At 46.1% G+C, this 22718-nt stretch overlaps 2 protein-coding genes and 1 non-coding gene across 7 annotated transcripts; 1 reads left to right on the top strand and 2 right to left on the bottom strand.

The window, feature by feature from the left end:
* Positions 1-130: 130 nt before the first annotated feature.
* RRP7A (ribosomal RNA processing 7 homolog A) lies at positions 131-3534 on the bottom strand. Of its 3 annotated transcripts, none has more exons than XM_041416813.1 (7): positions 3420-3534; positions 3044-3186; positions 2752-2877; positions 2370-2493; positions 1661-1758; positions 1064-1262; positions 131-610 (listed from the first exon to the last, which is right to left on the bottom strand). In XM_041416813.1, exons 1-7 carry the CDS (start codon positions 3466-3468, stop codon positions 525-527), a joined length of 825 nt encoding a protein of 274 aa, XP_041272747.1. In that variant the 5' UTR covers positions 3469-3534; the 3' UTR covers positions 131-524. The 3 variants fall into 3 exon arrangements, with proteins under 3 accessions (XP_041272747.1, XP_041272749.1, XP_041272746.1); XM_041416815.1 differs by having other exon boundaries at positions 3044-3191; positions 3425-3494; XM_041416812.1 differs by having other exon boundaries at positions 3372-3483.
* A 1528-nt stretch (positions 3535-5062) lies between these two features.
* On the bottom strand, positions 5063-20348 carry POLDIP3 (DNA polymerase delta interacting protein 3). Of its 3 annotated transcripts, none has more exons than XM_041416629.1 (9): positions 20195-20348; positions 16515-16899; positions 14120-14197; positions 12148-12243; positions 10194-10376; positions 9269-9346; positions 8576-8705; positions 7319-7385; positions 5063-6986 (listed from the first exon to the last, which is right to left on the bottom strand). In XM_041416629.1, exons 1-9 carry the CDS (start codon positions 20251-20253, stop codon positions 6812-6814), a joined length of 1251 nt encoding a protein of 416 aa, XP_041272563.1. In that variant the 5' UTR covers positions 20254-20348; the 3' UTR covers positions 5063-6811. The 3 variants fall into 3 exon arrangements, with proteins under 3 accessions (XP_041272563.1, XP_041272564.1, XP_041272565.1); XM_041416630.1 differs by having other exon boundaries at positions 14120-14194; XM_041416631.1 differs by lacking the exon at positions 20195-20348 and adding an exon at positions 19476-20188.
* A 258-nt stretch (positions 20349-20606) lies between these two features.
* Positions 20607-20755, top strand: LOC121342488. The gene has a single exon (XR_005953555.1). It is a non-coding gene; the product is annotated as a U12 minor spliceosomal RNA (small nuclear RNA).
* Positions 20756-22718: the final 1963 nt, after the last annotated feature.

Here is a 22718-nt window from a genome sequence, read left to right as displayed (position 1 = left end):
ACTGCTCATACCTTCAACAAAATGTGCAATGGAGCACCTGGTTACAAGCCATGATTTTTACCACCACCTCAGCACACAGGAAGCTGTTCTCACAGGAGACCAGAGGGGAGAAAGAAGCATTCCCATGTTCTGAAAACAGTAGCAGCAGTTTATTTACAGTTCTTCAGCCATTCCCTGCCCCTGCAGAGGCTGCGCTAGGTCAATCCCAGTTCTCACCAAGCTTTAGGAGGTGTGGTTTTGGGTGGCAGGGAGATACAGGTTGTCACAGGATGTGCCTCAGGCCCTTGACATGAACACCCTGAGAAGTGGTGCCATGGGGCTGAATGACAGAAGAGCAGGAGGATGCTGGTGCAAGTAAAGGGAACTCTCCTCCAGCAGCAGTTGCTGGGTTCTCCCATTTCAGATCCAAGGGTAGAGGCAACCCAAAGCTGCCTCAATTCCTCAAAATCCTTTGGCAAATGGAGTCAATAGGCATCTGTCCTACCCTCTCCAGCACAGGCACCTGAAGACCAGCTCAGCACAACCTAGTACGGCCGAAACTTGCGCTGGGCTCGCATCAGTGCGATCCTCTGCTTGTCCTCCTCAAATTTCTTCCTCAACTGGGCAATGTCTAAAACAGAAAGAGAAAGAACAAGTCACATGAGAGCAGCAGATCTCCCTCTCCTGGGAGCTTCACTTCAACATACCGGAGGGGCTCAGTCCCAACAGCCACAAACACACACTTCCAGAGCAGGCCCTTTTACACCTCAGCTGAGTGCCAAGCTGGGGCTCCAGCTGTTCATCTCCAGTGGTGCTGCAGCTCCCTCTTGGGGAGGAATTGGCTCGTTTCCCCCTTCAATCCTTTGTGCAGACTGAATAAGCACCTCTTTGAAAACCACACCCTCCCACAAAATATTCCAGCAGCCCTTGCTAGGACAGGTGGTGGCACGAGGCCATTCAGATCCAGCCAGCGAACTGCTTAATGGCAGCTGGGTGTCGCCTCCCCTGAAGGCAGAAGGATGCTCTTCGGGCCACAGCATGAGACAAGAGCCAGGCAGGGGTAGGAGGAGACCTGCACACTCACGCTCTCTCTTGCTCTCGCGATGCTGCCAGGCATAGAAGTTGAGCAGCTCTTTGCGGGCCCTTTTCCTTTTCTCCTTCTCCAGCACGCGCAGGTTGGCAGCCTCTGTCCGGGGCAGGCCGGGCTTCCGGCCCTTCCGGGTCACCTTCACCCAGCCCTCCTCATCCGGAACACCCTCCTCCTTGGCGGCTTTGGCTTCTTCCTGTAAGGACAGGAGGGTGAGGCAGCCCAGTGCAGATGCACAGCCTAATGCACAGCTCCTCACGGCCCTCCCTTAAACACCGGCAAAGTTACAGCTCCTGCTTCCAAGCAAGGTTTAAAGGAAGGCATGGGATCAGGGCTGCAGGCATTCAACTTCCAGTCACAACACTGCACATCAACTTATTTCTGGGTATCTGTTATAAGCCCTAGGGGAAGGGTCAGGTGTTGCAGACCAAACCTGGGTGTGACGGCCCACCAGCAACTGGGAGTAAAAAACCTCTGCCAAACAGAGAGACCCTCAGCCCTTTCCACTATGGCTGGAGCACTGAGAAATCTCTCTTCTTTCCCTCTGTCCCAAGAAAACTGCTTAGCTGGGTCCCCTCCCTAGCCTGGCCTCACCTCTGCCATCTTTTTATCATAGTCTTGCATGTAGGCATCCACCTCAGCCTTCAGCTCCTTCGGATCCACGATGGAGGCCTCATAGCTGGCGATCCACTCTGAGACAGAGAGGGCACAAGTCAGCAATAGCTGCTGTTAGAAGCAGGCTAGTGTGATGCTTTTGGGCAGCTCTAGAGCAAACTCTAGCATGGGGGAAGGACATACTGTTCCCATTTGTGTTCAGCTTCCCCCCTGTTACAGCATAAACTGACTTGGCTGCGAGCACAATCAATGTGCCATGGGAATAGTTTGCAACTTGCCCAGGCAGAAGTGGGTTAGCCTTAAGCCTAAGGGGCACATCATTCTGTGCTTCTGTCAAGAGATTATGTGTGAAGTGCTGTCAACTTGACAGGCATCCAGGGCCTGTTGCATGAGTCTGGTCTCCATTTTGAGGACAAGATGCAGACAGTATCTCTGAATCTAGGCAATACCGAAAAAATGTCAGGAAAAAAGGACCCTTCCAATGTCCCCACTCTCCCACAGGGTCAGTAGACTAGACTTCAACATCTAGCTCAATAAGATTGCTACCCTGTGGATAATGAAAGAACACAAAACACTGAACAACCCCCAGCTTAGAACAAAATGGGGCATGTAGGGTAGAATTCAGCAAACAATGAGTATAGTTCTTTCCCAGCATTAGCCCACAGAAAGATAGCCAGAGCTGACATACTGCTAATGCCGGTTTTCACAGGGTGGCTCTCTGTTGATATTAGCAAGGGACCTTCCTGTGATAGAGCCTTGGCTGCCTGGACAGCTGCTGGTTTCCTGAACACCACGTATGCTACTTGAAATCCCTGAAAGAAAAAAACACCCAGGTGAGTCAGATATGTAAGAGAAATTGGTAATGGAGCAAGGAACTGTAGTACAAATAACTTAAAAAATAAAATTCAAAACCACAAGAGGCAGCAGGACAGCAAAAAAAAAAGACAGTATAAACTTAAGTAAGTAATCATGTCACCCAATGCCGCATATGGTTTCCTGTGGAAGCATTCAGTACTTGCCATCTTTTCCCACTGAAGCATCAGTACTCCTCTCCCCCTGCCAAGCTTTACCTTTAGAGTTTTGTGGTCGAAGAATTTGGACGCCAGTTTATCTTTTTTCTCTCCTGGCCCTGGCTTGTCACAGATGTCCACAGACTGCACATGCCCGCAGCGAGAGAACAGCCTAGACAAAGAGTCCTTAACAGGGAGAGTAAGAGAAAACACGCGGTTCAGCAAAGCAGGAGCGATGGCTCCCTCGAACAGCCGGCAGAGCTCTCGGGGCGGCTCCCCGGCCGCAGCCGGGGCACACGCCGGCTCCCGGGCCCCCCAGCCCTGCGCTCGGCCCCCAGCCGCCCCCACTCACCGGGCCGCAGTACGGGGGCACGTTGAGGACGAAGAGGGTGCGGCGAGGCGGGTGCGCGGCGTCGGCCCCTTCCCGCACCTGGTGCTCCTTCACCAGCAGGCAGTGCTGCGAGCGCTGCCGCTCCGCGAACTTCACCGCCAGAGCTGCGAGGGACGCACCGCTCTGAGACGTCGCTGCCCCTCACCCGCGTATCCCGCCGCTCCCGCTGCCCCTCACCCGCGTATCCTGCTCCCGGTGCCCCGCGCTGCTCCTCACCCCCGTATCCCGCCGGCCCCGCGCTGCCCCTCACCCGCGTATCCTGCTCCCGGTACCCCGCGCTGCTCCTCACCCCGGTATCCCGCCGGCCCCGCTCCCGGTGCCCCGCGCTGCCCCTCCCCCGTGTATCCCGCCGGCGCTGCCGCCGCACGCCCCGTGGCGGCCGCCATCTTCTCTGCGCGCGGCGGCGCGGGGGCCGCCGGGAGCTGTAGTTCCCCGCGCGCGGCGCGGCCCTGATAATGGCGGCGGGTGGACTCGCCGCAGCCCCGGGGTTGAGTTTATGTTTTTGTATCAACAGTGTAAAACTCACGCACTGTCCTTAATCTGAGAGAGGCAAGTAAACCCTAAAGAGATGTAGAAACAGTCAAAGGCAATTGTTTTTAAAGACTCTTATTAATTACAAAAAAAAACCCAAAACCTTTACAGACGAACTTGTAATGGAAGACAGAACCATTTTAAAAATACTGAAAGCTAATGTAGGAGGTGACAAAATATGACATGATATGGAGAATTGATCCAACCAAATATCAAGTTAATGAACATTATCGGAAGGTACATGCAAAAGCCATGAAAATACACCAAACTTGCACATTGTGGCAAAACTTCAGAAGTCCTCACATTTTGGAAATAAAAGAAAGAAAACCAAAACAAACAAAAGAAACACCATTACAAATTACCTACCACCTGTCCTGGCCAGCCATTTAATTTAATGTCTAAATTAATGCACATTAATTCAGAGTGCAGGCAATTAGTATTTCATATGCAAGTCATATGCTGGTATTTCTACCAGCCCAGAAGGAAAAAAAAAACCCACCAAAACAACACAAAAATATAACCATGGTGCATGATGATAAATGTAGACAGAAGGTGGTAGGTTCGAAACCATGATTAGCATGACAATTGCAGGACGTCCAGGAGAAACTGGAGAGCCAAGGTGAACTACCTGAAAAGGACTGGGAATAACCTGGTAAGAACTGGGAATAAACAGTTGCTCTTGTTTCAGTGCCCAACAGAAGCAGCCATGCAATGGTGCATTAAAGAGCTGACCAAGACCAGAACACCACTGTACACCAAGACGCTGCTGTGAGACGAGCCATGGAGTGGTGTCTGGACACCCACTTAATTCACAGATTTGTAAAAATAAGAATATGCTGCCATAGATCACAGAGCTATGGCACAGAGCAGACAGTACTTCTTCCAAGGAAGTATGTCAATGCCATCATAAACTCTCAGATAAACTCTGCCTTATGTTTGGGTTAACAGTAAGTTAAAATGCAACTTGCTACTTGGCTTTTCAAAAGGACACAAACCTATTAATCAAAAACGTCCTTGAGTCTCCCCATTCTTTCAGAAGAGGCAAGAGACACACTCCCAATACATGTTTCACATTTACACAGCTTTCTGTCTGTATCCCACTTCACCTGGAACAGGTACCCTGATCTCAGAGCTGTTTTGGCTATAAAATTACTTTTTAAATGACCAGGCTGTCAGTAACAAAGGCTGGGTTTTTTTCTCTCTAAAAAGAGAATTGGAATTACATAAACACAAATGGCTTCAATTTAGTAGCAGGAGTCAGCTGCTAATTTGTATGATGCAGACTAGAAAGTGGATGAGTAACAGCTCCTTCACCTGTAAGCTCCTCTTGCTCTTCATCACATTATCAGAAATGTCTACGTTCACTCAGAAAGCACGACTCACTCAATACTGGAACGCCACCACTTATCTTTAGGTGCTTCACAGCATCTCAAAAGGCTTAGAATCCACTCTCTGTATAACAAACGTTTATTCAGAAACAGGTAATACATTATCTTTTCCAACCCCTAATGTTTCCTCCCCCTCCCTCCCCCTTTCTTTTTTTTTTTTTTTTATTAAAACACATGTATTTGGTGGGCAATCTAAAAAAGGAGAACAATAGCTGTCTTAGGTCCCCTCCCCTACAAACATCTGCTGTTCACATGAAGCACCCCACCAATCATGGTGTCACTGGCCTTCCAACCAGAGTACTCCAGAAAAACAAGTCGTGCCAAGTCCTTATTATTTCCATGGCTAAAAGGGATACAGTGAGATTAAGGAATGGTCTGCACAAGCTAGATAGAAGAAAGTTCATACAGAACAAGAAAGCAAAAGAAACATGGGGTTGTCCAAGAAACAGAATCTGGACTTACAGGAGCTACTCCGCAGAGCTGAACAGAATGGATTAGATTAGTCTCCCAGCTAGCAGGATCAAGTTCGAACTCCAACCTGGCTCTGGAAGTTGCTCTCAGCTTTCCTCTCTTCCAATACAGTCTGAACAAACACAAACGAGTGGAGCTACTGGGACTTTCAACATCCAAGGTGCCAATGCGGTACAAACAATGGGAAGTACTGGAAGTGCCACCTAGTGGCCTGTCACACACACTCGCTGGTCCACGCCACGTCCTCGCCACCCTGCCCGGGACTTGACATTCCTCTCCGGTGCTCCTTACACAGAACTATCTGCCCGCTGCTCCTAAACCTCTCCCTGAAGTCACACGCTGCAGCCATCATCCTCCAAATCCAGGCATGCCAGCAGCATAACCGCACAGCAGCCAAACAAACAGCATCTCTCAAAGAAACGAGCTCTCAGACATTAGACTTTGTGTGTATTAGGATCTGAAAAGGGTCTCAGGTCCTTCCTTTTTATAGGAGACTGGCTGAGTTAGAAGGCAAGAAAGAAACTCATGTCCTTGCATCAGCAGGAGGAGGCAATATAATCTAATGGGAGTCACACAACTGGGTTTCTTCTAGCTCTGAACACAACTAGTTCTTAATTTTTCAGTCCAGAAAGAGGAGAGCAACTGAGCCTGACCCTCCAGAGCAAATATATTCCTTGTACAAATGCCAGAACAACCCTCTGGCACTACCAGAGCTGAAACACCCCTGCCCACAGCACAAGGCCGGTGCACTTGCACACATCCCTTCTGCCTGACGCCTCCGCTGGCACACCGCGGGCAGCTCCGCTTCTCCCCGCTGCCGAGAGGAAAGTGTCCAGCAGCCAGAAGGAAGAGTTATGCCACAAATGCACACAAGTCCTTTCTGGAGGGAGCCCAACCTGCCTTTGTACCCAGCGCAGCAACTTCAGAAACAACGTGGTGCTCTTGCCTGTGGACAACCAAGGGGATGCACCCTTCAGTTAAAGGTCAGTCAGAAGAAAACAGAAGGAGATCACCACTCCTCCCCTCAAAGTCTATGTGCACTTTTAATGGCCACTGGGGGCTTTGGAGTAAAGGATGGAGTTACATGGTATATGCTTGGTAATACATTACTGGCAGAAGGGGAAGGTTATTCTCTTGGAAAAAAAAAATCATGGAAGAAAACTCCAACTATGAAAACAGAAAGTACACACACAAGAGGAAACACTATTGTACAGTAAGGTAGCGATCATAGAAAACAAAAAATTTCAGGACAGGCAAATGCAAATAACATCTGCACTCCTGCACTTTCCTCATCCCCCAGCTTATATGAGTTTTCCAGTCCACTGCTTGCTCCCCCCTCTCAGAGTTTAATTTTGAATTCTGTGGGCTGCACAGATGCAGAGACCCCTGAGGATTTGAAGAGTGCCTTCAAGATAGTTTCAGGGTCCACTTCAGCTGGGGGATTTGAGGAGGCGCTTGCACTTGACCGGCGTGGTTCCCCTTCCTTCTTCACTGAAGGGGTATCACTCAATCGGCTGGAGGATTAAAAAAAAAAATTTAAAAGGCAGTACTTAACCTCTCTTTATGACAAATTTTAACACTGTGTCTGCATTTACTGTTACCAGTGTTTTCCTCTTACCAATATAAGAGATAAAGGTTTTAAATATGCTTTTCTCACAAGAAAATACCCTCATCTCAGATTATTTTTGAGCCTCAAGGCTGAGAACATTATGAAGTCAAGCTACATTGCACTCCTCTCAACATACTGTGCCACAGAAGGAGAGACAAAGAAAATTCAAGGAACAACAACCCTCAAAATAGAACCTGCAAAAGCTTTTGGACCTTTTCCCCACTGAAGGACACTTACAGCAATATAGGCTGGTCTGAGGTGATGACATTCCCATTCATATGAAGATTGCATTTCATTGGTTGACCTAAATAAAAACAAAACACAAAATTCATTCTATCAGAAGTGGAATAAGGCAAGATCCTTGAAACATCACACAACAGTGCAAGCAATAGAATTCGACATGCTGGGGAAACGTGAGAAAAAACAGCTGATAAATCTTTTGTTGCAGAATCAGAGCAATAGAAGAGCCACTGAAACACAACCATATGAAGGATCATACTAATTAACAAGTTACACAGAAGTATGAAGCCCTTAGCAGGGACACAAGAGGACCTCCCATTCTTAGCTGTCTGTTCCTCCTCTGACATCCACAACTTGTCACTCATCTAAAGAAAGAAAAAGTACCTATTTCCAGCTAAAAATTAACAGTTCAACCATAATTTCAGTTTAACATGGTTAAAAAATAAAATTGCATTATTCAAAGTTTATGGAGAATCTGATACTATTTTACAAGTCCAATTCAAAGAGTTTCAAGAGTACACCCTGAAACTATTGCCAATACTAGTTTTACTTGTACTTTGCAAGCAGGTTGCTTTGTATAAGCAGGTAAAGCCTTCCTAAGGATTTTCTGTGGAAGACATTTTACAGTGACTTCTGTGAGCCAGAGAGATGTTTGATAAGAGGATCCATGTTTACCCCTGAAAGAATTTTCTACCAAGGTCGTTGACATAGAAACCAAGAAAGAAAGAAGAAAACAAATAAGAGAAACCTGCAACTGCCTATTCCAATAAGCACTTTGTCTCTCATGATCAAGGAGTAAAGTGTGAACTTACGAGTTTTCTAAGAATGTGTAAAAAGCATGCATGCTATAATAAAAAACAGTTTGAAGCCTTCTGAAAATGGAGTGTGTTGCTTTGTATTATCTCTTTGTATTGTCTCAACTATGATAACTTTCCAGCTCTAGGTACCAAATTAGAAACACAAGGAATTTCATCTAAAAGTTAGACCAGGAGACTCATCAGGACCCTGCCTCCAGCTCTGAACCTCCTTTTTATAGGAAAATATGGGTGGGGTTTTTTATTTCATTTAAATAAACTGTGCATATATTCAACTAGTTACACAGCAATTATTACCTTATCTAGCTCTTGAACTGATTTTCTGGTATTTCTCTCTTGCTAACATATTAACATCTAAAATACTTTTAAACCTTCCACTCAGGTGGTAAAGTAATTCTTGATTTATTTATCCCACATGCAACACTGACATCAAACTTACCATCTAAACACCTGTTGTTGTATTTCTTATATGCTGTGATAGCATCTTCTTTCTTCACAAACACTACCTCAGCCACGCCAGGGTGCACCAGCCGGGCTCGCTTCAGAGCGCCGCACACACAGAATAACTCCTGAGGGCAGAGAGTCAGCCATGACCAGGGGCACATCAAAGGCACGGCATGCTGAGGCTTTCCTTGCTTCACCACACCACCCATCCTGCTTATTAAATACCTGACAGATCTGGACACTTGTCTTACTGTGTTTGTTATGGTATAAGTACTTGGCACTAATAATAGAGTACACAAGCAGGGAAGTTCAGGGCCAGTACCCAGTAATGTTTTTCCCATGGGAAGACCAGATTCATTCTCAGCCCAGTGAGAATGGAAGCCCCTAAATAATTTGGATGGGGGCATAGGTTTGAGTAGAAAAATCATCTTCTTCTAAGTGATGTCAGCTATCTCAAAATACTCTGTGGGTTTTTGTCCCATGTTCTTAAGCACACACTAAAAAAAAAAAAAAAAAAGTGTAAACAAACCCCAAATAATCAGGAACCCTCCAAGTTTTTGCACGGACAGTAAACCCACATCACACCCCTCTTCACTGCATTCACCATAGATCAAGTGATTTATCAGAAGAGGTAGGACACAGAAAGGAAGTGTCACTCATGCAGAGTCTGGCAGTAAGCAACACTCACAACAATATCTTCTTCTGTGACTCGAGGATGCAGATTATTTACAGTCATCTTTGTGCCTTCCAAAGGACTGAAAGCCAGCTGTCAACACAAACAAATGCATCACAGAAATATGGCTCACAATACAGCAGAGCAGAGAAAGAAATAAAAAGTCACTAAGGATGTATCTGGGAATGTCTGTACACACACACAAAGGAGAAAACTACAGCTAGTAATGGGAAATATCAATGTTTACTAAAGCCCAGCTCATCTGACAGCAAAAAGGAGCTTCTTTATCATGCTAGTTTTTCTCTGAAGTAACTTTTCACTCTTACTCCCAAGAATAACATTAACTTAATCGGCATGCACAGTACTCTGGTCATGCCCACATTTTTAATAGCCTGTCTCTGTTGTACGCTAGACCAGCCAGCAAACCCCCAAAATACAGCTCCAGCCTCTCAAGAGCATACTGAACTCAGCACACCTAGAAACACCTGGTGGATTACTTGGATCCAACATCAGGCAGTTTGGCAAAGCAATTCCAGGCAGGCTGTCTACAAATTGCCTGGGAGGTCTCATGTGTACATGAAAATGCATATATTTGGAAGAACTCTTTTTTTTCTCCTTGCTAGCTGGAGTGGACATACAACATACAATGTATCAAATAGTGTTAAAACACTACTCCTAGGGACATGAGAGCCACCAAGGAGAGTCCAAACAACTGCCACCTCCCTGTAATATGGATTCCTCCAGGATCATGTGCAGGGAAAGGATGTTTAGACAGATTTCAAATTCTTGGGACATGGACTGCACTTATCAGAATAACCTTGATGACATCCTGAACTAATGACGAAAGGCAGGCACAAATGAGCTGCTCACATGTCCAATGAACAAGTTTCAGATGTTTCAGAGACTTCTCTAAAGAGCATTTTCCCCTTCCATAACTCACCTCAACAGGTGCTGGCTCTTTTGGAGGCACTTCCTTTGTCACTAAGGTCCGGGACATGTTTGCCAAAGCCTTTGTCTGCACAGGAGGGGGAGTTGCAGGTGGAGCTGTGTAGGTATCGTTCTGGACCACTTTAGTCAGGGGAACAGTCTTGGACAGAGAGAATTTATTGCTGCTCAGACCAGTCTACAGGAAGAAAAAAGGAAGTATCTCAGAGCTACAGCCTACAAAAGCCACCACTTTTCTTCAAGCATCACCACCAGAGTATTATTAGTATGCACTGCATATCCTTCCCAGTGTCAAAACCACTACAGTGCTGGAGACTTTCAAAAGGCTCAGAGAAAAAAATCAGTGCAAGTTTCTGGGCACAAACATAAAAAAGTATGCTTAGGCAGAAAGTGCACTTCTTCATAAGCACTTTTTGGTTTAATATTTTTCATAAATGAACTTTAACAATGTGATCTGAATTTGAAAAGCTCCTTTCATCTGCAGACTTTCAAGTACTTTACAAAGAGTTCACAAAGATTGCTCATTAACAGTAAGATTGAGAATCCACAGAACAAAAAGCAGTAATTCCTCAGAATCACCAAGCTAGAGCACACAAAGACATGGAACTTAGGCTGAAATACCTGAGTTTAAAGCCAGACTCAAACTTGTGCTTGGAAGCTGCTGTGAACACTGAAAAGAACAAATTTACTCCTGAAAAAAACCCTCATAAGATTATCTGAGAATCACAAATAGCCAGAAGCTCTATTCTGAATACCCACATGAGGAAATAAAATTCTGGGGTAACCACTGTACTACAGTGCCTGCATGATGGTAAAACCACATGAATTTGCTTTTCCAAGACCAGAGAATAACTCAGCCCAAACCTGTGCCCAACTCCCATGTCTGAAGCAGGGCTAACTTCAAACACACATTAGGCTGGCAAGGGCCTATCCTGCTAAGCACTGAATATTTGAGAATGACGATGCACAACCTCTCTTGGTCCCTGTGCCAGATGCTGATCAATACTGTGAGAGTTTCACCAACCACAATTTCTTTTGCTGCAGCACATTTGTTTGTCTTCTCCATGGTCACTCCTGAAAAGAACCTGAGTTTTGTCTTTTCCAGGCAGTGAGAGTGGACAGATCTCACTATAGCCTTCTCAGCCTTGAGACACTGCTCTCTCACCCTCTCCTCATGCACAGTATGGTGCAGCTCTCTGACCAGCCTGTTAACTGGTTCCAGTCATGTCTTTCTTGTATTGCAAAGCCCAAAGACAGGCAAAGAATTCTGGATGATTCTCAAAATGTCAAACAGGAATAATTATCTTACTTGATTAATTATCTACAGTTGGCCCTGCTTCTGGAAGGATGCATTGCTCACTCATTCTTAGCAGATCACACAGTAGGACCCCTAGGCTCCTTCCTACAAAGCTGCTGCTGCTGCTTTCTAGCCAGTCAGTTCTCAGTTTAAGCTGCAGAGGGCCATCCCATGCCAAAAGCAGGACCTTACATTTGTCTGTACTGAAATTCCATCTTCTCCAGATCAACAGTCCTCCCCAGTAAGATGCCTACAAAGATTTTTGCACAGCAAGAGATTTCCTGCTTTGATGCCCAGCCTCCAGAAGCAGCAGAAAGCTTCCCTTGCAGGTTTACTTAAACAGTAACATGACAGGTTCATTGCACTTCCTCAACAAGAAGAAAGAGCCAGGATACAGCAACCTGCCAGCAGGGCAGAAAGCACACATGGCTGCTGAGAACCCATAAAACCAGTTACCCTAAAAGAACTCTGTTCAAAAAATAACAGTAGAAGCATTGGCACAAAGGAAGGGTGGGGTGAAGAGCAAATATTTGAGGAGAAAACATCATTTACAGACTTTAAAAGAACTGATAGGTTAAGTCCTGTAAAGACAGCCTCTGTGTCCATGCAGTGTGAGCATGGCATGGTGGGGACTGCTCAGATGAGCCCTTACCGAGTTGTGCAGGAAACTGTTTGTGGTAGTGATTTTCATCTGTTTGCTAGGAAGGGGAGGGACACTTTCATCATCATCCTCTGTGTCATACAGACCCTGAAGTGAAGAAGGGAATAGTTTAATGCAGGTAGATTTCATTGAGTCGTATCAAAAATAGGCAGTTTTCTCCTGCTTCCAACCAACTTGAGCTAATGAACACAATTACACTGGAATTTAGTTTCAGGTATATAAGTCCATGTCAAAACATCAGTATAAAAGCTATCAGACTTTCTTTCCAAAAACACCACAGTAAAACTGTTTTCCTAGATATACTGAAATCACATACAGATTCCTCTACTCCTGGACCTCATTAGGACTGTTGAAGCTACATTATTGGAATAAAGCCTCAGTGTCTTACACTGCACCCTCCTACCTTTACAGTTGAAACCTGTGCATGTGATTTTTAAATTAGTTTGGGGGTGTGTGGTGGGGTGGGTTTTTTTGTTTGTTTGAGGTTTTTCATGGTTGTTTTTTGTATTTTTTTTTTTTTAATTAAAAAAGTGCCTGCTGAATACACCTAAACAGAACATTCCTTTTGAATAGCCTGCTTTCCTTAGCACAGGACATATCCATCTGGCCCTAGAAAACTGCTCTAAGAGCTTTACTGAATGAATAATCAATTTTTCAGTTCCACTTAACACTCATAGCCTTGCCTTAAAATACTGAGGTGAGCTCCTACACAAGCATTTTCTTCATTGACTCTAAATAACATTAAGAGAAAGTCCAGACACATATAGCAGTGCCCAAAACATAAGAAATCACAACTGCAAACAGCTTTCCATTAATTCAGTAAAAAGGTAAAGAAAACTGGAGGGATTAGCAATGAGAGCCTGCAAAATCAGTGGGTTGTCCATAGTCAGCAAGATTCTGGTTTACAAACAGGGAAGTTGTTCCAGGGACAGAAATGCTATGAAGGAAAAAAACCCAAAAACAGACAGAGAACAGAGGAGAATTGTGCAGAAAATAAAAGAGCTGGGAAAAACACTAGATATCAGGACAATGGACTTGAGTTTGAGACAAAATGAAATGGATTCCACATGCAGAGTGATAAGGTCAGAATAATGAAGACACTTCCTTGAACAACAGCATCTGGGATAGGTGAGGGTAGCAGGCCAGCATATAGGTAACATATAAAAATAGCTAAAATTACTGTAATCATGGCAAAAAAGTCACCTGACATGACATTGTGAACGTCAGTTTTCCAGTATTTCAAGCAATACTTTGTGTACACACATAAAATAATGTAAGTAATAAAAATATCCAATTCCTCTCTGAAAGCACCCAAGGTAGTAAGGTGGCTGAATGGCTGGGGGCTGTGACAAAATCCATTAAAACTGACCCCAGAAAGACAGTGCTCTCAGGTCTTTCTCAAAATCTGCTTGATCAGGGCTATGGGAACTCTGGAAGTACATCAGAATACTATTGAACATCATTCCCTATCAGGATTCCAGCAGTGGCCCACAGCTGGGATTTCACAGGAAGGTTAAACCCTCTCCCACCTCACTGCAGCACATCTGACCACATACAGTCACATCTCTCTGAAGAGGCTGGCAGCATGGTGAATCAAAACAGCCAACAACTTGATCTGATGTGATGCCACAAGAAATTTATACAAAAATACCAGAGCTAGAGGTCAGCCTAATATACCATTAGCAAAATATACCACTAGCACACAGATAAAACTGGGAATATCTACTTCTCATTCCTGTATCTCATTCAAAGAATACAATAGGAATCAAGGTAATTTATACTAAATGAAAAACTCAATTACCATGAAACTATTTTAACCACACAAGACATGGAAGCTAAGCTGATGGAGAACTTTCAGGTGTTTTTCTCTCCTATTTAGGAGGTTTTTTTTGCACCTGCCAAAGTTTATGGACACATTTTCTTCCCTGTTAAAGGTAACAAAGAGTATAGAGCAGGTACACACCTGTTTATGTGTATGGTTGTTCACCACATTGATCCTCATTCCTGCTGGATGAGAGTGTCCAGGAACTGGAGCCTTCTGCTACAGTTGGAGATAAAGAACCAAAGCATTAAGCACTACAGTCCTTCAGGTTAAGTTCAGAAGATCAAAGCTTTAGTTGAATACCCTGGGATCACTTATATGAAACTTACCTTCCCTGCTTTGAAATGTATTATCACAATATGCTCTTAGGTAACACCTGTATTTCCTGTGATATGTTCAATATGAGAGAGCTTCACTTAAAATCTAAGACCACATGAAGAAATGGATTCAAATTACTTAGGGTATAGTCCAAGATTACTGGGAAGGGAATTTAACTTCAGTCCTGTCAGGACTGACTAGATCTACATTTCTGGCAATACAAAACCATGAATGGATAAGTCAGAAAGTGTCTCTTCTTTCATGCTACAGGTAACTAAACACACGTATCTCCATCAAACAAAAGGAGAAGTATACACTGCCCCTTAGCACTAGAGCTGGAATAAGCTGTGGTGGAATACAATGATGCACAGGGTAGTGTGCAGCCCATTACACCATGGAACAGGGAAACCACAACAGAAGGAGGTAGGGAATGCAGCTGTACTAATTGATAACTGAAATCATGCCACAACACCTGTAAAAATGCCCTTCTGTTTTTTGAAAAAGCTGGAATCTGTCCATTAAAGAATAGCTCTTCTTACAAAAATAGTCCACATAGGTAATAAAATCTTCAGATTTTCATTTTCTCTAGACTGCAACTTATACCATAGCACCTCATGTTTCAATCTGCTAATCAAAGAAACAAGGATACCCATCCTACAGAAACAGCAGCAGACCTACTGTCATTTTTTGGTTTCAAAGACTTTTCCTTGCTTTATGATAAACAAGACCTCAGGACAGCACATTTAGAGCTGTGTTCTGTACCTTGGATCAAGATACACTAGTTTGATTCCACTTCCATGCTCGGGAAGAGGGTCACGGGCAATTTGGAATTTCAGTACAAATATTTAAAAAAATTTTAGATAATTGCTTATGTCAAGGTTCTGTCTACAGTCTGAATGACCATGATACCCTATGTATAAATATATATATGTTCCCTTGCACTATGTTGCCTAACCAACAGAAAATACTATTGGTCAAAACAAGTCAAACAAAAAGCCCACAAAACACCAGGTCAGAACAAACAGTTACTGCACCAAGTCTCTGGAAACTACTTTAACTCCTAGAAACTTTGTAGAAGATGTTCAATTCCTCATGGCTGATGCTGGTGATTTGGCTTAGAAGGACATCAAGAATACTAATCACCCTCCTAGTTAACGACTGCTGAACTGCCCTGCCATTAGCCTTCCTTACTGCCTCAAGTGCCCTTTCTCCTTCTCACATCAGCCTGGCAGGAAACCTGCAGACTAGTGGGAAACTTCCTAAGCCAATTTGCAGAAGAAACATGTTTGATGTTTCTCTTCAGCAAAACCCACAGCTGAACAGAAAGCAGACTCATCTAGGCTTTCAAACTGATGACAACAGATTCCTGGGTATGAGCAAGCACACTGCTGATTTTTGGGAGGTTGAAAATGGAAGAGGTAGACTAGGAACTTCAGTTACATGCCTGTAGAGGTAAGGGGCAAAACCACTCAAACAACAATCCCAACAGTCTGGAAATTTCTTTTCTGACTCTACACACTGTAGCTAATAGGCACAGTTCAAGATCAGTTGTTTCTCAGAGAAGCTGGCTAAGAACCAAGTTGCTATGCACACAGCAAAGTGAAATCAGAAAACTGGCCCAGGAAATCAGCAGGTCAGGGTGATCAACCGATTAGAATATAATTGAAATAAATCTTGAGCCTCAGCAGGAATGCTTCATGTGATCAGGCAAATCCCTGGAAACCAGACAAGTATAAAAAGACAAAATTGTAGAACAGCTCATTGAATTTTAAATTTTCTTAGATACAAACACAGCTGCATATTCTAAACTGTTATTCCACCACTAGGATAAACCAGTTATCTATACAGGACAATCCACTGCATCAGACTTGCAAAGAGGGGCAGTATAAGAATGACAGAAAATCTGCATCATTTTGTTTGCATTCAGGTAGGAAAGAGACTACTTAACCATTCAAGACATCTTTAATGCTGACAGGAGCTCTGCCTTAGTCTTTTTGGGCCCAAAACTACAATGAAAATTCAAATGAGATGTGCGATTCTACAAAAAGTTCCAAGCAGCTGCAAGGACACAGGAAAGGATCAGAATCCCACCCACAGGCTGGAATGAACTGTATCACTGCTGCTTCTATTGTAACCACACGAACACGATGAAGTATTACCATGCCTACTGAACTGCTGTACAGTAACTGAGGGGCTCAGAGGTGACTCATTCACCTACTTGGATAGTTTTGGTGATTTTCACGGCTGGATTTACTGTCCCCATAGCCGGGCTGATAGCAGCTGGAGTGCTCCTTTTTAAGCTGATCTTCTCTCTGGCATCCACCACTTTGGTCACCTTTTCAGCAGCAACACTTTGCTGCTTACGGGAATTCAACATCTCTCGAGCATCCTGCACCTTCCCTTTGATTCTGAAGCGAGCGTCCTTCTGAACCAGTCTCTCTCGGGCGTCTTTCACGCCCAGCTTGTGCCGGGCGTCGGTGAGTCCGATCTTCTGCCGGGCATCGAAAGTCTGCTGGAAGCTCACGGTTGGTGATCTATTCAGAAGATTTTGCTGGATCCCAATGCGAGATCTTACACCCCCAAACACTGGCCTTGTGTTAAGTCTAAGGGGAAAAAAGGAAAAAAAAAAAAAAAAGGAAAAAGTTTCAGGCGTTGTAAGATATGTCAATACAGCATCAATAAAAGTATTTGTGCTGCTGCAAACAAAAGTTCATTATTACTGCACAGAAATCCACTCTGGCTGGACATCTAAATACAACAGTAGAATTCCTAAGCTCTTTTATGCTGGATTTTTTTTTTCTACATAATCAGCTAAGGAACTGATTTCCAAAATCCATCCTTAAGCTCACGTTTACAAACTAAAGGGTCTGACTTCAGCTGTGCTAAGTACATACTACATTTAAACAAAATTCAACAACTTTGGGGAAACCTTTGAAGACAAAGAGGAGCAGGAACACTTTCTAGCTTTAGGATGAACAGCTCTGCTAAAGCATCTCCTGTAATACAATAATACATCCTGATATGAAGGAAACATGCAACTACACATGATTTCAAGAATTCTGGGCAGCAAGCTCACATTTGTGAGAGCACAGCAACTTGAATTTTAGTATGTACAAGCACCAGTAACAATCTCAATTCAAAGCCACCAGTTTGGAGGTTGTTTAGCTTCCAGCAAGAATAGTCATTAGTCAAATTACTTTTTAACATGACTGCCTCTTCTTTAATCTACTAAAGAACTACTGCACTTGATGGCCTTTACTTTTTAAGCATATCATTATCACACTGCTGAGCACGGAAAGCCAACAGCCCACAAAAACTACAACATTTGTACTTGTAGACAAGTATTCCTAAAAGCAGCAGAACACAGGGTGAAAGCTCGAACTACCTTCTTATTACAGGTCTGATACACCTTTTCAAAATGTGCCCTAAGAACAAAAACAGTTTATCTAATTTCTTAATGGAGTTCCTCTGATGAGTATTTTTAAAGGGTTTTTTTTTTTTTTCCATTGGGTTTCTTCATATTAAAAAAAAAAAAAGACAAAGTAGAGAGAAAAAATCTTCTTGCTGTTGACTTTTTAGAAGTCAAAATAGAGAGCTACAAAGTTCATCTGCTTTCAGAAATGTGTTGTCCAGTATTATAAAGTCTAAAAGCAGATACCTGGAATTTGTTGTAATAATCAAGAGGTTAGTATCACAAAATCAAATTACAATGCTATTTCAGTTCTTCATGCACCTTTATATTAGTATTTCCTGCTCTAACTCCACAACCTTCACATTATTTTCAGTCATGTATTTTCAATGGAGAGATCTTAAAAAAAAAACAACCCAACCAGCTGAGAGATGAAAGACTTAACCTCTGCTTCTGCCTCTTTCATTCTTGTGTCTAGATGTCTGGAAAGCTGGGCCTGGAGTCCCATTTTATTCCTATCTGAGAGTCCTAGGGCTGCTCTCTCATACAGCCACAGCAAACCAGCTAGAAGAAACAGGAGGATTATGAAGACCATCTATGAAAATATACCCAGAACACAGCAGACTAACAGTACCCGTAAAGCAACAGACACAGCAAGACGTTCCTTGCAATTTTAAAATGCATTTATTTAGCCATGCTGAAAGCATTCAGCTGGAGCGCTGCAAAGGGCTGGATGACTGGTTCATGAGAGGTCAAACCAAAAGCAGAAATGTATGTATCAACATTTAAACTAGAATTAGTTAAGGCTGTTGATGACAAAACCCAATGAAACAGAAAAAAGAAAAAATAGAAAAAAAATACAAAAAAGAAACTGTACTGAAGGTTAACCATTTCTGAAGAGTTGTCTTTACCCTAATAAGCAACTCTCTTTCACAGATAATTGCTTACCCCACAAGAGTGTTAACTGCTGAGGTATTTGTGCCACAGCACCTGAAATAAAAGCAGATCTCAAATATCTAATTCACTTTCCAGGATTCCAAGCTCTGGCTTGAATATGTTATGGATCAGTATATTTTCTAAGTGAAATTTTTTCTTTTTTTTTTTCATCTAGACTACTGAATAACATGAATGTAATGGTTTAACTTTAGTCAGTTTACCTAGACTTCACAAAGCCAAGTTTGCTACCTCAGGAATTTATAAAGTGAGCTAAACACAACATACAAGAAGAGTGTGGGGAACAATAATTCTTACAGCGCTGCAGAGGGATTATTGTTCAGCAAAAAAAAAGCAGGAAGAATTCCTGAAAGAAATGAGAGTTAAGGGGGGATTTGAAAAGGGATAAAGGAGGTACTTGGGGCAGAGTAAGCAGCCTAAGACTCTTCCAAATATGTAGGATAACATGAATGAAAGCGCAAAGCCAAGGATTTGTCTAGACTAGGATTTAAATATGTTTGAATGTTTTGGTAGGGTATGTTAGCAGGTAACTTTCAGAGTATTACTCTAGACATGTAAGTGTATACACATTCAGAGTCAAAAACGAGGACTATTAAAAAAAAAACCAAAAAAAACAGAAGGGAAAAACCCAACAAAGCAAGAGCACACTGAGCTAACACAGATGGGGGACAAGTTCTTCAGAAGCATTAAGAGGCTACGGCAAAAGGGAAAATGAAAAGCTGCCGAAGGAGAATCCAGGTAAGAACTGCCAACTGTGGCAGCAAATGGCCCGGCCCATTTACTGGAGACATCTGCCACGCAAAGAAATAACCTGACCTTGCAGCTCCGATCTGCAACATGCTCCACGTCCCCTCGGCCACTCCAAACAATCGCCCGGAGCACCGCTAGCTGCGCTAGAGGGAGAACACCTTCCGAGAGGCGGGCAGCCTGCGGCCGGAGCCCCGGCAGCCTGCCCCGCGCGGGCGCCCGGCGGCCGCGGTCGGTTACGGCTCCGCGAGCACCAGCAGCCTCCCACGGCCCTCCCACAATGCACCGAGCCGCGCCCGGGAGCGCGGGGGCACCGGGCGGCGCAGGGCACTGCCTGGGTAACACCCGCGGCCCGGGCACCGACGGGGCTCAGGGCCGCCCGCCCCGTTACGGGGAGCGGCGCTGGGTTAATCGGCGGGGACAAGCAGGAGGCGGCGGGGACAGGGCAAGTCGGAGGCTTCAGTGAGACAAGGGACGGCGCCAGGAACGCCGAAAAGGCCGAGAGGGGATGGGCCGGCGAGCGCTCTGCCCCACCGGGGCAGCAGGGCCGAGATGGGGCCCGACCCCCGCCCCGGCCCTGAGTGACGGCCGCCGCCGCCAATCGCATGGCAGCGCGGTCCCGCAGGCCCGCGGCTCAGCCAATGGGAAGGCGAGGGCGGGAGCAGGGCCGGGCCGCGCCGAGACAGCTGCGGCCCGCAGCCCCCGGAGCGGAGCCAGCCGCAGGGACACTCGAGGAGCGGCCGGGGGCCGCCGGCCCGAGGCGCTGCGTCGCCGTCCCAAGCGCTCACCTCCCCTTCACCGTCACACCGCGTTTCCGTATGAGCTCGTCCAGAGACAGGTCCGCCATCTTGTCGCGGCCCCAACGATGAGACGCAGCGAGCGAGTCCCGGAGGTGACACCGTACGACTTCCGCTCCTCGCCCCGCCCCCAGAAGTACTGCGGGCCCCGCCCGGGCCCCGCCCGCTGCGCCGGGGCGCCCCACAACTCCCCGCGGCCGCCGGGCTTCTCATTTGCATACGTCGCGGCACGTCGCGGCCCGGTTCGGCCCGTGGCAGCGGTTCCGCGGCGCGAAAGGGCACAAGGGCCGAGCGCAGTGTCGGGGACACTGTAGGCCAGCTAGAGACCGCGTCGGCCGGCGCTCGCCCTGACCTGTGGAGTTAGCGCGGAGCAGTGTCTCTGCGGCGCGGCGAGCCTGTGGTCATGCCTTAAACTTATGAGTAAGGAAAATAACGACCCGGGGTGACGCCCGGGTCCTCACTCGCAATGTGAGAGGAATTTTTGCGCGGGTACAGGTCGCCCCTGGGTGCCCCGCTTACTTCGCGGGATGCCCGGGTGCCGTGATCTGCCCGACCCTCCGTGGCGCTGGTGCCAAGGACAGAGCGGCCGCGGCCGGGCCCTTCCCCGCCGCTCGGGGCCCGGCAGGCGGGACAGCCCCAGCGCCCCGCCCGGCCGCGTGGCACACGGAAAGCCCGGCCGGTCTGAACAACAGCAATGCCGTCACTGTGCTTTTCTCTTATTCCTCGGTTCGCTGAAGTGCCCTGAGGGTCTTCACGAGGCTTAGAAAAGAAACACCAACCCTGCCTAATAAGCACTTCATGCGTCTGCGGGGAGCAATTTCTTTTCTGCTCTTCTGAGGGAGCAATTACACCGTTTAAAATGCAGCTAAGAGTGAAAGGGACAAGGCGCCTTGTGCAGCTCGGGCAGCGCTGAGCTCCTCGGGGCCTGCCCCGTCGTGCAGCCTCTGGGCCTCCCTCGACACACTCCCCTCAGCGGCACGGCACAGCCACAGCTTCTCCAGAGTGCAGCTTCTCTGCCGCGAGTTCACCTGTGAGCCCTGTGCCCCCCGCTGTTCCCCTTGTGCTGTTCCCCAGCACGGCATCCTGAGCTGCAGTCACCCTGGCGCTTTGCCGCATGCTGCAGCACCCTTCGTGTTGCTGTGGAGCTGTCGGCCCGGGCGCATTCCGTGAGATCCAAGGGGAAGCTCCTGGGCTTCAGCAGCGCGGGAGCTGCCGGGGAGGGCTGGGGACAAATGCAGCTGATGCGGCTGCTCGCAGCCACACAGGCTCAGGCACCCACAGCACTGATTTCCTCTCTGGAAGCCTTTGTGGGCCTAAAGTGATTCCAGCGATGATGCCAGGTCCCTGCTTGGTTGTGCACTGGTGCTTGATCCAGCTCCAGGGTGGCACACGGCTGCGGTGCTACAAATGAAGGTACACAAACCACAGCCCTTTTTGTGCTGCCTTTCTGCAGCTGTTGAGGTACTTGATCAAACTGAGGCGATGGGGTGGGTAATGTGTGATAGTTGTTCTGCTGTTGCAAAACCAACAGGCAATGTTTGTTTGAGCAAATTCATTTAAGAGCAGCCCAAGTGGTTCCAGACTAGAGGGCCACCTAGCCAGTATCCTGTTTCCAGCCTGCAAGGAGCCCTATGGAGCTGGCTTCCAGACACCCCACCAAGCTTAGTTCTGTTTGCACAGCCACAATTCCTTCAGGCAGCACCTCCACTCTCTGCTTCTTCTGCATCATCCTGTTTTGCTTCCATCAGCCCAGTTCTTGCTACTGAAGCTGAAGAGTGCATGTGTAGCTGCCACCCACCCTCTCTTCCACCTGTGATCCCTGGAGTCCTCTTTTGTCCAGGTGAAGAATTCCAGGCCTGCTCAGACATTCCTCCAGTGAAGCTCCCTTCCCTCTGCAGGCTTCCACCTTCCCATCTTAAGTCTCTGTGGGAGGCTGATTAGGGGGCATGAATCATGCTGTTGTGGGAAAGGAAGAGTTTTAAACGTCAGGATCTTCCTCTCTCTTCCTCTTTCTGACTGTTTTGCTCTTCCTGTTAGACACAAGCTGTAGCTCAGTTTTCACAGGTTCTTTGTGGTTTCTTGTCTGAGCTGTGGATGAGAAGTCAAATATTTGTTCCAGGAAGGGCCTGGGCCCCTGCTTCCCTCCTTGTGGCTGGGAGAGGGTAAATGTGTAAGCAGCAGCAAAGAGATCTCCCTGAGTGTAGGGGTCTCTACAAAGGGCTCCTTGTCCCAGTGTGCTGGAAAACTTTGAGGCCTGCCCTTGTTTTCCAGAGGCAGATTCCCTAAGTGTGCCTCCTCCATCTGCTGGGATCCCCCCAACGTGGAAGTCAGACCAGAGGAGACCATCTCACACCAATTCCCTGTTAAAATATTACCTAGGAAGTTATGTAAAGGACATCAGGACATCATATTAGCCTTGGAATGGTATGTGGTACAGCACCTGATTTAAAATATTACCTCACCCTCAAACATCAAGGACTGGAAAGAGAAATTGTGTGGGATCATGGGCTGGATG

Source organism: Onychostruthus taczanowskii, unplaced genomic scaffold, assembly GCF_017590055.1.
Source record: "Onychostruthus taczanowskii isolate IOZ18803 unplaced genomic scaffold, ASM1759005v1 scaffold53, whole genome shotgun sequence".
Taxonomy (NCBI): Eukaryota; Metazoa; Chordata; class Aves; order Passeriformes; family Passeridae; genus Onychostruthus; species Onychostruthus taczanowskii.
Note: the sequence above shows the minus strand (reverse complement) of the source record. Positions and strands in the feature narration are given on the sequence as shown.

Bases quoted from the DNA above. Each gene is read 5' to 3' on its own strand.
- RRP7A (XM_041416812.1), bottom strand. From the start codon at position 3,468: ATGGCGGCCGCCACGGGGCGTGCGGCGGCAGCGCCGGCGGGATACACG. The intron at 2,494-2,751 runs GTAAAGCTTGGC...TTTTTCTTTCAG, and splicing joins TCGACCACAAAACTCTAAAG to GGATTTCAAGTAGCATACGT. The intron at 1,263-1,660 runs GTGAGGCCAGGC...CTGTCCTTACAG, and splicing joins ATGATAAAAAGATGGCAGAG to GAAGAAGCCAAAGCCGCCAA.
- POLDIP3 (XM_041416629.1), bottom strand. From the start codon at position 20,253: ATGGCGGACCTGTCTCTGGACGAGCTCATACGGAAACGCGGTGTGACG. The intron at 16,900-20,194 runs GTGAGCGCTTGG...TTTTCCCCTTAG, and splicing joins GGTGTGACGGTGAAGGGGAG to ACTTAACACAAGGCCAGTGT. The intron at 10,377-12,147 runs GTAAGGGCTCAT...TTCTTCCTGTAG, and splicing joins ACAGTTTCCTGCACAACTCG to ACTGGTCTGAGCAGCAATAA.